The 14,460-nt window shown below is 46.8% G+C and overlaps 1 protein-coding gene across 2 annotated transcripts in view; it reads left to right on the top strand.

The window, feature by feature from the left end:
* The first annotated feature begins 1,907 nt into the window (after positions 1 to 1,907).
* The window catches only part of DIP2A (disco interacting protein 2 homolog A), a 104,952-nt gene continuing 92,399 nt past the window's right edge, over positions 1,908 to 14,460 (top strand). For both annotated transcript variants that reach the window (XM_065750732.1, XM_065750734.1), the window contains exon 1: positions 1,908 to 2,046. In XM_065750732.1, the coding sequence (XP_065606804.1) occupies positions 1,950 to 2,046 (97 nt within the window). In that variant the 5' untranslated portion in view covers positions 1,908 to 1,949. The remainder of the gene's footprint in view (positions 2,047 to 14,460) is intronic.

Here is a 14,460-nt window from a genome sequence, read left to right on the forward strand (position 1 = left end):
AACATTGCCTTCTGGGATTTCAAGATTTGCTTTTTTGGCTTTGCAGTAAATCAAACTTATTTCCCACAGTTTTGCTTGTCACATTCCATTTTAGTATCAAGCCATTCTTTGGATTCTCCTATGGCTGAGCTTGATCTAATACAACTTTTTAAAAAAGGAGAAAAAAAAAGCTACCTTTTCTTCCAATTATATATGTCCCTTAAATCAACAACTGTGGTGATGCTCCCACATGGAAACTCTGACACTGTGCCCTGCAGGACTTTTCCCTGGAAATCTTAATGCAGTGACTATATCCATTATACATCTGACGTTCCTGGAGAACACTAGGCTTACTGAATTCATGTCAGGAGCTTCTGTGCCACTTGGAGGTGTGGCTTTGGAGCTCTGGTGCCAGCCCTTGGATAATGTGTTTCTGTGCAGAGTTGTGCTGCTGGGCTGATCCTGCCCTGACCACCTCGGTTCCTTAGCATATACTTCTGCCTGCGTTGACTGGAACCTGCTGTGAGAGTTTGGCACTCCCGGACAGGGCAGTGCATTTCTGTTTTCTGGTTGGAACATTCAGTGCTGCATTCTGGGGTCACAGGAACACCCCCAGCAGGGCAGGATACTGCAGTTCAGGCTCACACCTGCAGCGCTGTGAGGCAAAGCTGCCCTTGGGCAATGTGAATTGCTGATGGGTGTCATTCAGTGTTTGGATGCTGTATCCTGCAGCCCTGCCATGGGTGAAGCCTTCACGTGCCTCCCTTGTCCCTGCAGGATGCCTGCTCCAGTGGAACCTGTGCGTGAACAAACAATACCTGATTTGGTGTAAAAGCTTGTAAGAGTAAGGTGGCTTTCCAAACTTCTAACCCCACATGAGTTGACAAAGCAAGTTTATGTGGATCCATGAGTGTGGCAGATTCCTTTTATTCTGGTTCTGGAGCCCTTATCCAGATCTGGTGTTTGGTCGAACTGCGTACTGAATGGTACTGGTGTCCTTAATGTAGCTTCATGTTGTCTTCTGCTATAAGCAATGTGCATCTCCAAACAAGCATTCACAACTCACACTGAATAAAATCCACATTTTAATGTTTGCGTGTGAATTGCACTTTGCATTTTTCCTTTGTATACAAGAGGGCTGTCAGACCCCAGGGCCTGGGTCCGCAATGGCTTGGCAATTATTTAGTTGGTCTCTAATTGACAGAGCACCACACTCTGTAAATTAAAACACCATCAGCTCACTGGGAAGAGGTGCTTGTGTTAGACAGGGACTTGGTCCCCACGTACACAGTTCTCCCTGTGCACAGTGGGCACAGGCTGGGGCTGCTCAGCAGCCTCAGTGGTGGCACTACGAATCCCAGTTAGCAGTGAGGTTTGCCACCCAGCTCTTTGAGCAGACACCCACCTCTGAGGGACAGAAGGCCCAGTGCGGTGGGTTTAGCAGCATGCTCTGCTGGAAGTGGGTTGCTCCTAAGGTTTGCTGCTGTTCTTTCAAATGAGTGTAATGTCTGAGGTGTACTTCCTATCATCGGTCTGTGGTGCGAGCAGTCCAGCGTTCTGGAGATTCACTGCTCAGGAGGGGATAAATGATACTGAAAACGGTTCAAGCATTACTCTGCTGTGTACAAAAAGCTCTGTATTTCTTATCAGTGTTACGTAGGTCGGCCCCCTCAGCAGCGCGGGGTCCTGAGTTCAAACCGAACAGAGGCTCCTCCGCCTCTGTCGCTCATGCAGGGCCTCGGCTCCGCAGCTCCCGCTCACCGACGGCCGGCCCAGAGCGACGGCGTGCCGTGACGGCTGCGGGGAAGGCCGCGGTGCCGCTGTCCGTCATCTTTTCAGCGCGGCGCTGCCAGGCGCTAGGGGGCGCTGCCCGGGCCGGGCCGGGCCCGGCGGCTGCGCGGTGCGTGCGGGCCGGAGCTCCGCTTCCTGCCGCTCCCGCCAGAGGCCGTGCTGGGCGGCGGGCCCGCGCGATGGCGGCCGAGCGGGGCGGCTGCTCGCTGGACGCGGTGCCGCTGCCGCCCGAGGTGCGCGAGAGCCTGGCGGAGCTGGAGCTGGAGTTGTCAGAAGGTGAGAGCGGAGCGGTGGCGGCCGAGCTCCGTAGCGGGGCCGTGCTGGGGCGCGGGAGCAGCTCCTGCCTCACCCCGGCTCCCTGCGGCCGCGCCCGGGGGAGCTCCGGCGGTCCCGGCCCCGTGCGCCTCGAGGCCGCGCGTGAGTGAGTGAGTGCGGCCGTACGGCGCCGCTCCCTTCGTCCGCCTCCGCGCGGCGTTGGGCGGCGGTGGCTCCGCCGTCGCTCGGACAGCTCCGCGCTTCCCACCCGCGGCCTGTGGGTGCGGCGCTGGGGGACGGCGTTTACCGCCCGACAGAGCCCAGTGAGGTCAGAGATCCGAAGCCATTCGCGCTTCTGGGCGGAACTCCTCGACGCGGGGAGGAACTGCGCTGTGAGGCCGGCGGAGCCCCGGCTGTTGCAGCCTGTTGCTGCCCGGAGAGGCGGGGGATTCCCCTTCTCCGGAGGTGCTCCGTGCCCCACCTGCTGATGGGGCACCTGCTGCCGCGCGGCTTTGGACGCGGGATCTGCTGAGCTCCTTTGCAGCGCTCTGTGCCCGCCTGAGACGCGCTGCCCTTGGAGCGCGGCGCTCACGTGCTGGGCTGGGAAGGAGCGGCGGTTCCAGACCGCGGATTTGCACTTTATCTGAGATGGATACGAATTCTGGTGACCCTGTTTATGGAAGAGGTAAACCGATCCTCGCAGGCCGTTGGTTGCTTCCCTCTTCCATAGGCAGGTGGGTGTCCTCTCAAGAGAGCTGCACGGAGGTGCCCAGGCCTCCTTCCTGCGGCAGGAAGGAAGGAAGGGAACTTTGATTAAGTCGTTCTCATCTATAAATAAATCGGGAAGGTGGTTAAAAATTTCCTCCTTCTTTTGCCACAGATCGTCACAGCAAAACTTGGGAGAACTGAGGATCCCATTGTTCTTAAAATTCAGTCTGCAGTGGAGATGCTGTAGGGCAAATTCCCACGTGTTGTGTCAAATTTAGTCTCTCTCTGTGACCCTGTACTGCAGTTGCATGTGTTAATGTGAATCCATGAAGTATTGGTGCAGTGCTTTCTGTTAATGTTTGATAATTTTCAAGAGCAGTCCTTGTTTAGACATAGATGTTGCTTGTGGAATTTATCCTTCCATTAAAGCCACGCTTGGGGAGCTGCTCCTGGACACATTCTTACCTCTCTGTGGTGTGGCTTGTGCTTGGCTGTCCTCTTGTCCTGTGCATGGGGAGCTTAATGCACAGATTGCTGTGATCCCAATGGAAGGTTTATGTCCGTCTGGGCAGAGGGCTTGTGAGGAGCCTGTGGACCAAGGGGGAACTGCTGTTGAGCCCCTGGGACATGCAGTGCCCTTTTTCTGGTTTGTGGCTAGGAGAGGTCACAGTGTTTCAGCAGTGTGTCCCTAAGCACACTGACAGTTTTGGTCATGCCTGTGTTTCTGCTGTGTGATGTGCGTGTTGTGGGGCTGTTGTTAGGAGACATTCTGTTACGGTAAGGAGATGTTTGCCTGGGAGGCAGGGGAACAGGGGGCTTTGCTCAGCTGGGATTTCCTTTGCTACTAGTGAGGTGAAGACAGTGTGTGCCTGGAACTGTGGTCACAACTGCCCTGCAAACACGTCTGCCAGGAGGAAAGCTGCACCTTCGCAGTGGCAGACCTTTGTTCCCAGGCCTGGCTGTCTTTATACCCGAGCAGAGGCTGCCTCTTTTAATAACCTTATCTCTGTATTCTGGGGCTGGGTTCTGGTTACAACTAGGCTTCATACTACAACAGCAGGAGACTAGATTGCTGGGAAAAGGGAGCTTTAAAAGCAGAACTTCTTGTGACAGAGAACACGAATAGACATGTTTAATAAGATGATGGTTGGAATGAAGATTTTCCCTTCTTGGACAGTTAGTTATGATGTCTTTAATGATAGTGTTGCTCTTAGCTGTGAAAAGGAATGAGCACCCTCACTTTGTATGGTCTGGAGGTGGACTTTCCTTCCTAGAATCACAGAATCATGGGGGCTGGAGGGGACCTCTAGAGGTCCTTCCTCTCCATCCTCCTGCTAAATAAGACTCCATGGAATAGGTTGCACAGGAAAGGGTCCAGATAAGTTTTGAACATCTCCAAAGATGGAGACTGTACAAGCTCTCTGGGCAGCCTGTTCTAGTGTTCTGACACCCTCAAAGTAAGGATGTCCTTTCTCATGTCTGTGTGGATCTTCCTGTGTTCCAGACTGTGCCTATTGCTCCTTGTCACGTCTGTGGGAACTGCCGAAAGAGTCTGGCCCCATCCACTTGACACCCACACTTAATAAACAGCAGTAATATTCCCCCTCAGCTTTCTCCAGACTGGACAGCTGCAGCTCCCACAACCTGTCCAGCAGCTCCATCTGTCTTGAACTGGGGAGCCCAGAACTGGACCAAGTGCTCCAGGTGTGGCCTTACCAGGGCAGAGCAGAGGGGAGAATCTCCTCCCTCACCCTACTGGCTGCACTCTTTGTAAAGCACCCCAGGCTACCGTTGGCTTTCCTTGCTGTCCACAAAGGCAATGGTGGTTCATGGCCAACCTGTGTCCACCAGAACACCCAAGGCCTCCTCTGCAGAGCTTCTCGACAGCTGGTCAGACCCTAACCTGTACAGATGTGTACGTTTATTCCAGAAAGTGAGTTCAGACTGAGCAAGGTGCCAATGTGAGCTGGGATTGACACCGTTCAGCTTGTTTCCCTGGTGGGTAGGTGCCCTGCCTGTAGCGTGCTTCCATCCATGGTGCTTCTTGTGCAGGTCCTGAAGTCTGTTCAAGCACTGAACATTACCCTAGCCATGAGCTAGTGTGCTGGTGGAGCAGGAGGAAGGAGAGCTGAAGGTACTACTTATTGAGTTTGGCAGGAGAAATTGGTTCAAGGATGCTGCCAGCCTTCAGATGTTGGCATTTGCCTTGCTATGTCTTTAGTAAAACCAACTTGTAAATTGGAGTTTTAAGAGAGCAATTAAAAACAATGTAAAAACTTCAAAGTTCTGTGCACTGTGTTCTCTGGTTATGAAATAAAAAGAAGCTGATCTGCACAATCAGAGTAGAGTTTACTTTTTCTTTCTGCCGTCTGTTTTGGAGGGTTAATTAGAAATGGTTTTAGGAACTTCCAGTATGGAGACTCGGGTTGGTGTTAGAGATGAGTAGCAGCCTCGGAAAGCCTTCCCAGAGCTGCAGCATAATATGGTTGGCCATAGGGTTATGCCTGCAGTGCTCCATCCCTTTCCCTCAGATTCCCAGTTTCTACTTCACATTCATTGCGTATTGAATGACCCTGTCAGTGTTAATCCTGCTCCCCTTGCCTTTTCTCCAACCTTCTTGGACATGGGAGGATGATCAAGATGTAAGGATGCTCTCCACCAAGGCAGACACTCTGTAGCTTTTGCTGCTTCTGCTGAAAGGAATCTTATGTACCACAGTCTTCTTGAAATGCACTGGTGTGTCAACAGTTTACGGGCTGGTTCAGCCTGGTCCCATGAGGATTGGGGTGGGGGACCCACATCCCAGGGAAGGGGAAGTGGAAATTGAAAAAGGAGAAGGGAGATGGGCCTGAAAACAAAACAGCGGCAGCGATCTGAGGAGGAAAACTAATTTGCTAAATAGGATATCAGAAAGCAAAATAACACAATATAATCCAATATAGTTGGAATTGGAGCTGATAAATCAAATAAAATGAGCAAGAGAGTGTCTGATAAACCGAAGGCCTTACGCTAACGCTGAAGGCGGACGGCAGTGAGCATGTTGCATTGACACTTTCAGACCATCTCCTCCCTCACCACAGGAGAGCCTCCCATTTCCCATACCCTCTCACTTATCTCCATGGTCCAGGAGTCCCAAGGGGGAGTTCCCACAGTGAAGACCGAAGCAAAGAAGACATTCAGTATCACTGCCTTCTCAGCATCCCCCGTTACCAGAACACCCCCCCATTTAGTAGAGGACCCACATGTTCCCTAGTCTTTCTTTTACTGCTGACATATTTAATAAAGCCTCTCTTATTATCCTTTATCTCCTTTGCCAGATCGAGTTCCAGGTTGGCTTTGGACTTCCTTGTCTCATCCCTGCAGGCCCTGACAACCTTTCTATATTCTTCCCAAGTGCTCAGACCCTTTTTCCACATTTCATGGACCTTCTTCTTCCCTTTGAGTTTTTGCATGAGCTCCTTGCTCATCCAAGGTTTTTTGCCACCCCTTCCCGATTTCTTGCTCACAGGGATGCACTGATCCTGAGCTTGGAAGAAGAGCTGTTGAAATGCTGACCAGCTCTGCAAGTATGCTCCCTCAGTCATGCAAGCTGTCCCACCACGTCTCCGGGACTGCTATGGGATCGTGGCCTTGTGACCACATGCAGACCTCTAACTCTGCCTGTTTATTTCCTGTTTTGTGCATTACTATACAGACACTGTAGGGAAGCAACAGAAGCAGGTATCCCTAAAGGGGCACGAGAAGATTTCAGGTGGGGAATTTGCAATGGGAACTCCTCTGGGGTGTCCTCACAAGATGCTACAGGACAATCCAGAGATATTTCCCTGCAATCTTCTACAACAACATCCCCAAGTCCTTCTCTGTCCCGTTGACCTCCACCTTCTTCCCCCATCAGGTCTAGCTGACAACTCTGAATTACTCGCTCCACTCTAGCAAGTGACATTTTCTCCCCTTCCCCCCTCATACCTAGCTTAAAGCTCTCTCAATGAGCCTTGCCAGCTCCTGGCCTAGGATCCACTTTCCCCTGGGAGACAGGCAAGACCCATCCACAGCCACCAAGCCAGGTGCCGAGTAAACTGCCCCATGATCAAACAACCCCAAGTTCTTGTGGCAGCACCAGCCTTTCAGGCACTTATTCAGAGCCTGAGTTTTCCTAGACAGTTCTGTATCCCTCACCACCTCAGAAGGGAGAGAAGACAACACCACTTGTGCCCCCACTCCCTCAACCAATCTCCCTAAACCCCTCAAGTCCCTTTTGATAGCTCACAGGCTTCCCTGATCAATTTCATCACCGCCTGTCTGAACTGTCAATAATGGATAATAATTAGAGTGTCCAACCAGACCTGGGAGTTTTTGGTTCCTCAGTTTCTTGAAATGATGATGGCAGTACTGAAGTATTATCAGAAGATGGGTGGAAGATGATGGTGTGGATTTTCAGCACCAGTTGGTGAATGAGGTCAAAGAAATTCTACAATGCAGAATTCAGGGCAAAGCTGAAATATGTGGCTGAATCATTAAAGCCTCTGAATCACCATAGTACCTTCTGCCATCTTTGCTGTTTCCTTGAGTTCTTCAGCAATGCTCATCAGGACACAGCATTAACTTTCGTTTGTTGCAGCTCTTTCCGTAAGGCATTTCTAGAAGAGACAGTGTTGCTTAGCTTACCTTTTAAAGGTCAAGATATTTCTATTTTATTAACTCTACATATAAGAAGGATTTGAGTAGGCCTCACATGGCTGGATCACAAATGGATCTTACCTCTCGTTGACCAGTGCTCCTCCTGGCCTTCAACAAGAAAGGTCTGGCAAAATTCTGCCTCTCATACTTCTATTGGTGATCTGTGTATACTTAAAATATACCGATAGCTGCTGTCACCATATTACAAAGACAGATGCAAATCATTTTTTATTCTGGATTTTCTTTATTGTGGCTCAAATTTGTGAGCTTTTTTTTCTGGGTTTACCTTTTGTCCTTAATTTTCTTGTTTCTTTCATTTCTAGTTATTTTATTTTTTTCCCAAAACTGGTTTTCCAAACAAACATCTGTATCAGAAGAAAGTTTGTGAGGTAGCATGTTCTTACTTACAATCAAAACAACGCTCTGTGCTAGTGAAGGACCCTCAGGCTGGTTACAGTGAGGCCTATGAGCATGTGTGTGTATAGGAAATATCAGTTAGGAGGCCAGCTCCTTCCTTCCCACTGTAATGCTGCAATTCTGTGGCTTCGTCCTTGCCTTGTTATCCTTTGTGTCCTGGTTTTCTGAACAGCTTTTGGGGCATCCTTCTGCAAGAGCTCATTATTTCCATTTTGTCAGCACAAAAGATCCTCAGTATTTTCATTGAGGATCTTGTTTGCCTCTTCTGCTTTCCTGCTTCTCTGAGGGGGTTGAAGGTTGTCTTGTCAGCCTTGCTTGTGAGGTTTTGGGTCGCTTGCCTTGAATAATGTGGTGACCTGGGACACCCCTGTGGTAGCAGTTGAGGGGTGTGATTGTGTGACAGATGAAGGAAGAACAGATGAACGTTTCCCGTTGTGGAAATGAGTATTTCCTTATTCTGAGTAAAGTGGCTAGACCAAATGACATCTAGATTTCTACACATCCCAAACACATGATGTTGGGAATAGAAGTATCTGTCACTATTGCTGAATGAGCGTGAAGCTGTAGTTTCCTTCAGACTTGGTTTTGGCAGATCCTGATGTTATTCTGATTTATTTTATTTTTATTTTCAAAGGCTATCAATTAGTAAATTATTGGTACCTGAAACTGGACATTAATCTGCAGCAAATGAGAATCTTCCCTTCCTAATGTTGGATGCTATTCCTAATGCGTTTGTCAGCCATCTTTCAGGCTGCTTAAATTCTGTTACAACAAAAACCTTTGGGGGCTGGAAATCTTGGTGCAGAGCTCTTTGCATGGACTGGAGGTCTACAAAATGTAGCTCTGTGGTTATTATTCCTCTTTCCTGGTTCAGCCAGTGAAATTCTTTATTTAGTAATAGGAATGTGTAGAACATCCCGCAGTAATCTGGAAAACCTGTGCATAGTTTTCTGCCAGGAAGAAAAAGAGAGCTAGAACCACGTAAACAACTTTTCATAATACTGTAAATTGTCTAGATACAGAATTCTGAGAGAAGTCTATAGGCTGCAAAATCATAGCAGGCTTATTGTGGGGAAGTCTTCTCGTGGCCTGCTTTGAGATGGCAGAGGTGGAAGGACAGAGTGCCTAATGAAAACCAGTAGACAACAGTAAAGAATAAGTAAGGTATTTTACTTTTCTAAATGGGAAGGGCCAAATCAACTCTGACACACTGAGTGACTGGTGTAGGATTTACACAACTGCTGTTGAGTTGATCCTTCTGTCCGGCTGGATCAGTGCCGTAGAATCACAGAATGGTTGGGGTGGAAGGGACCTTGAAGCCCAGCCATTCCCAGCCCCGTGCTGTGGGCTGCCTCCCCCACCAGATCAGACTGCCCTGGGCCCCATCCACTCCATCCTTGAACATCTGCAGGAATGGGGCATCCACAGCCCCCTGTGCCAGTGCCTTACCATCCTCTGAGTAAAGAATTTCTCCCTGACATCTGACCTAAATCTCCCTTCGTTTAGTTTAAAACAGTTCCCAGCTCTGATGTTTGTTCAGACGAGAGGTTTTTAATGATTTTAAATATCCAAAGCTTGTGCATAGGTAATACCTGAGATTAATTCCAGTAGTCACCGTGTGTGTTATGTGCACTACTGCTTTCACTGCATCTTCCACTAGGCAAGCTCTTCCGTAAGGGCTTAACTATTTATTTGTGGTTAGACTGTTTTGTTCAAAGTTGTGCTACAGACAGGTGAGTTTCTTCTTGATTACATTGCTTGTGGGGAAAACAAAATTCTTAGTTTTATTCAGTAACCAAATACTCTGTCTGCACTCTTCAGCACTAGTGATAAGCCGTGAGTGTTTTGACAACTTTACTTTTCATTAATGGGTGTTTCTAAATGATGAAGGCAAACTGACATTATGCTTAACACAGAGCTGTGTTTGGCTGTGTTTCAGTCGTGTGTTGATCCAGTTTGAGAAACTCAGGAAATTAAATGATGAGTATTCACATATATGTTAGTTTAATATTCTAAGTTAAGAAAATGTGGGTGTTTTCTTTAATAGTAGAGTTTAGTGGTGAAGATGATGAATGCTTTCAGTGTTATCTTTTCCTTAAAAATGACATATTTCAGCCGTGTTCTGTGAGCCATTCATTTTTCCTTTTTTGCTTTGCGTTAGCTTTTTCATTACTAGTAGTTGCTGAGCTGCTAAGTAGTGATTGTGATAAAATGAGAGTGACGTTAGCTAAGACATAACAAGAGGTGGTCAATGTTTTGAGAATGCAAAGTGGAGATTGTGAATTAGTATGAGAGAATTCCCCTTGATGACTGATGGACTGTTGGACAGTTGGTGACTTATGCTGTGTTGATGTTACGAAGTTGTTGTTATCATGTCAACTAAATTCACATGAAAATAAAAGCACCCTTTTGTAAGGGAAATTCTGAACTCCAAGGCTTGAGAATTTATTTTGCAGTTACTCTCACTGGAAGTGATACTTGGAAGAGTGATTGCAGTAAAAATGTTAACTAGCACTGTATAAAAACTGGTAACTAGTGTTGTCCCAGGAGAACAATTCATCTGTTCACTGAAAAATGAAGGACTTTGTTGTGCATAACCAATAGAAATATTTTCAGTAAAAAGTGGTTCATATTATTTTTAGTAAAGGCATTTCTACAAGTGCAACACTTCACTGTTGTGATCGAAAGGGGAAAAGAAAAATTACTGACAATCTACTTTCAAGTGATGATATGGTTGATAAAATAGCAACTGTTACCGCTTTATGTTTAAGGCATTTTTATTAGCAATGAAATAATTTGCATTTAATGGAATGGAGCCCTTGGGAGTTTAATGGTAAATGCCAGTGGGTTGTATTTTCAGACTTAGAAAACTTATGTGTAAAGAAAATCCTACTATCAACATTATAGGAATTGGTTCTCATTCTGTGAGACTCACCTGCATTTCTTGGACTGATTTTGTTGTTGTTGTTTTTGTTTTTTCGATATAAGGTTTCGTTTCATTCCAGCCATAGCTGAGTACTTTTAAACTGTTTATTGGAGTGCTAGTTTGTACAGTTTCCACTTAACTGCCATGTGTGTTTAAAAGAAAAGTGTTCTGTTGTGATGTTTAGAGTTACTATTAAAAAAAAAAGCTGGAGTGTCTTTTGAGAAATCCAGGAGACACCGTTATTTCAGTTATTTCTTAAATGGATTACTTTCAGAGTAGTAATTCTTTTCTTCAGTGTCTTAACTCTTGTGCACTACAAACTCTTTCTGTCCACTGTCTAGCACTTGTAGTAATTCTTGTAATTGTGTCTAATTCTCATCCAATGTAATAATAGTAAAAGGTAAACCTAACAGCACGCTATTCCTTTCTATCTGGAGATGTCAGAACAGTTGGGGATCAGTTCAAAAGAAATGGTAAGTGGAGAAGGATGTTTCTTTTCTTTGGCAGTGCTCAGCCAAGATGTTTTTATTCTACTTCTTTCTCCTTCCAGGATTAGTTGCAAAGATATTTCATTTTTCTCTCTGAAAACTTAAGGCAAAATCTTAGGTGGGAAAAAGACTCAAAAAGGAATGTGTTTCCAGGTGGACCTTAGTGATGTGTTTTTGTGTTGTAAAAACCTGCAGCTTTTTGCCAAATAAAGTCCTTTGTTTCCCAAGGAAGACTGAAGCTTGGGATGCACAGAAATCTTCTGCATTGAGGATTGATGCACAGGACCTCTGCATTGAGTTTTTCCTTTCCCCTGCAGCCAGAAGGGGTGCTGAATCCTAACTTTCCTAGGAGCTAATTAAGAAGTGTGAGCTCCCTTCAGTTCTTGTGGGTTTTTCAAGGAAGTTTCAGAGGTCAGGGATACTACGGGACTCTTCTTGGATAGTCTTGTATGCATATGAGTGTGTCCCGAGCTTCTACAGGAAGGGAATTCACTTTTATAGTGAATTTTTTTTCTTCTAGATTACAATAAAGGAAGTCACAGTGGAACCTCAAAGAAAATCTGCATACAGAATAGTAACTTTACAGTTACACCTTTCCTTCCTAATTGCAATGACTTGTCACTGGTCAGCAGCACCCTTCCACAGCTGTACGTGAGAAATCAGAATCTCTTGCTTTCGGTCTTTCTTCTTCTGAAAGGAGGGCTTAAAATAATGTTGCTTTCAAGAATATTATCAACTGTAAAGACTTTAAATTTTAAAACTTTTCCAGTATCTTCCATAGTCAGTGATCTGAAATTAATTTCTAAATTTTAGTAAATCCACATCACGTTTCTGAAGTGCAGGAGTGTCTGTGCAGAAAACTCTGTATACTTCCATACGTAGCAGGATACATAGTAAGGAAAATTGATGCATTGGAAATACTCTGCAGATTATGGGTATCAGAAAAATTAACATTACAAAGTTCTGGCTGAAAAACAGAATTCTTATAATGATATGCCAAGATCATTTTCTAGGGAAAGGAATTGCATTTTTAAGGACATGGAGTAGTACACAACAGATATTCACAAGTTTAAAAAAATATATCTAAATGTCAGGAACACGTGTGTGAGAAAGTGGGATGCGAACTAGTTGCAACTCAGGCCTTGAGAGGCAGGAGTTCTAATAGAATAGCCAGGTTCCTGAAATCTCAGCTGTATTACCTAACATCAATATATTCAAAGAATGAATGCATTATATTTACCTTTCTGATGCTTACATTTTTAAGGAGAATGCTATTAGATGACTTGGGCGAATATTCCTTGGATCATTCTCATAGGAAATGATCTGTAGTTTTTTGGGGGACTGAAGAGCCATCTAGCTGTTGTTTTCTAGTAGAAGCTTATTACCTAAAATTACCAGATCCTGCTGTGAAGAGTGTAGTAACTGTTCCTTGAAAAGCAGGTGAAATTATGGCTAAGATTAAGACAGTCTTCAGTGGAATTATAAGTTCATAAGTTCATAAGGTTGGAAAGGACCTATAAGATCATCTAGTCCAACCATCCTCCTATCACTATCTCTACCCAACTACTAAATTAAGTCCTTTAGCACCTCATCTAAACGCTTCTTGAACAGCGCTAGGGATGGTGCCTCAACCACCTCCCTAGGCAGGCCATTCCAGTGCCTGACCACTCTTTCAGAAAAGAAATGCTTCCTGAGGTCTAATCTAAATCTTCCCTGGCGCAACTTGTGGCCATTCCCTCTTGTCCTGTCATTACTTATCAGGGAGAAGAGGCCTACCCCCTCCTCACCACAACCCCCCTTCAGGAAGTGGTAGAGTGCAATAAGGTCTCCTCTGAGCCTCCTCTTCTCCAGACTAAACAATCCCAGCTCCCTCAGCCGCTCCTCATAAGACTTGTGCTCCAGGCCCCTCACCAGTTTTGTTGCCCTTCTCTGAACACGCTCCAGGGCCTCAATGTCCTTCTTGTAGTGAGGGGCCCAAAACTGAACACAGTACTCGAGGTGCGGCCGTACCAGAGCTGAGTACAGGGGATGATCACCTCCCTGCTCCTGCTGGCTACACTATTTCTAATACAGGCCAGGATGCTGTTGGCCTTCTTGGCCACCTGGGCACACTGCCGGCTCATGTTGAGCCGAGCATCAACCAACACCCCCAGGTCCTTTTCCTCTCTACATTCTTCAAGCCATTCTGCCCCAAGCCTATAGCATTGCATGGGGTTATTGTGGCCAAAGTGCAGGACCCGGCACTTGGTCTTATTGAACCTCATCCCATTTTGCTCAGCCCAGCTGTTCAGCCTATCCAAATCCCTCTGAAGGGCCTCCCTACCCTCAGGCAGTTTGACACATCCTCCCAGCTTTGTGTCATCTGCAAACTTACTGAGGGTACACTCAATTCCCTCGTCTAGGTCATCAATAAAGATATTAAACAAGATGGGCCCCAAAACTGACCCTTGGGGGACACCACTCGTTACAGGACGCCAGCTGGACTTAACTCCATTAACCACTACCCTCTGGGCACGGCCCTCCAGCCAGTTCTCCACCCAGAGAAGAGTGAACCTGTCCACACCACGGGCTGCCAGTTTCCTTAGGAGAATACTGTGGGAGACCGTGTTAAAGGCCTTGCTGAAGTCCAGGTAGACTACATCAACAGCCTTTCCCTCATCTACCTGTCTGGTCACCCAGTCATAGAAGGAGATGAGGTTGGACAAGCACGACCTGCCCCTGGTGAACCCGTGCTGGCTGGGTCTGATCCCTTTATTGCCATGCACGTGCCGTGTGATCTCCCTCAATATCATCTGTTCCATAACTTTCCCTGATACCGAGGTCAGGCTGACAGGCCTGTAGTTCCCTGGGTCTTCCTTACGGCCTTTCTTGAAGATGGGAGTCACATCGGCAAGCCTCCAATCTTGTGGGACCTCTCCAGATAACCAGGAATGCTGATAGATGGCAGAAAGTGGCTCAGCAATCACCTCTGCTAGCTCCCTCAGCACCCTTGGGTGGATCCCATCTGGCCCCATGGACTTGTGGCAGTTCAGATGGAGGAGAAGATCTCTGACCGTCTCTGCTTGAATCACAGGGGGTGCATTATGCACCCCGTCCCGGACTTCCAGGTCAGGGCAAGTACCATTTGGATAACTGTCCTGTCTATTAAAGACAGATGTGAAGAAGGCATTGAGAACCTCAGCATTTTCCTTATCATCTGTGGTTATATTGCCTGCCTCG

Source organism: Cyrtonyx montezumae, unplaced genomic scaffold, assembly GCF_038088225.1.
Source record: "Cyrtonyx montezumae isolate F1298 unplaced genomic scaffold, pur_monq_1.0 scaffold_7, whole genome shotgun sequence".
Lineage (NCBI taxonomy): Eukaryota > Metazoa > Chordata > Aves > Galliformes > Odontophoridae > Cyrtonyx > Cyrtonyx montezumae.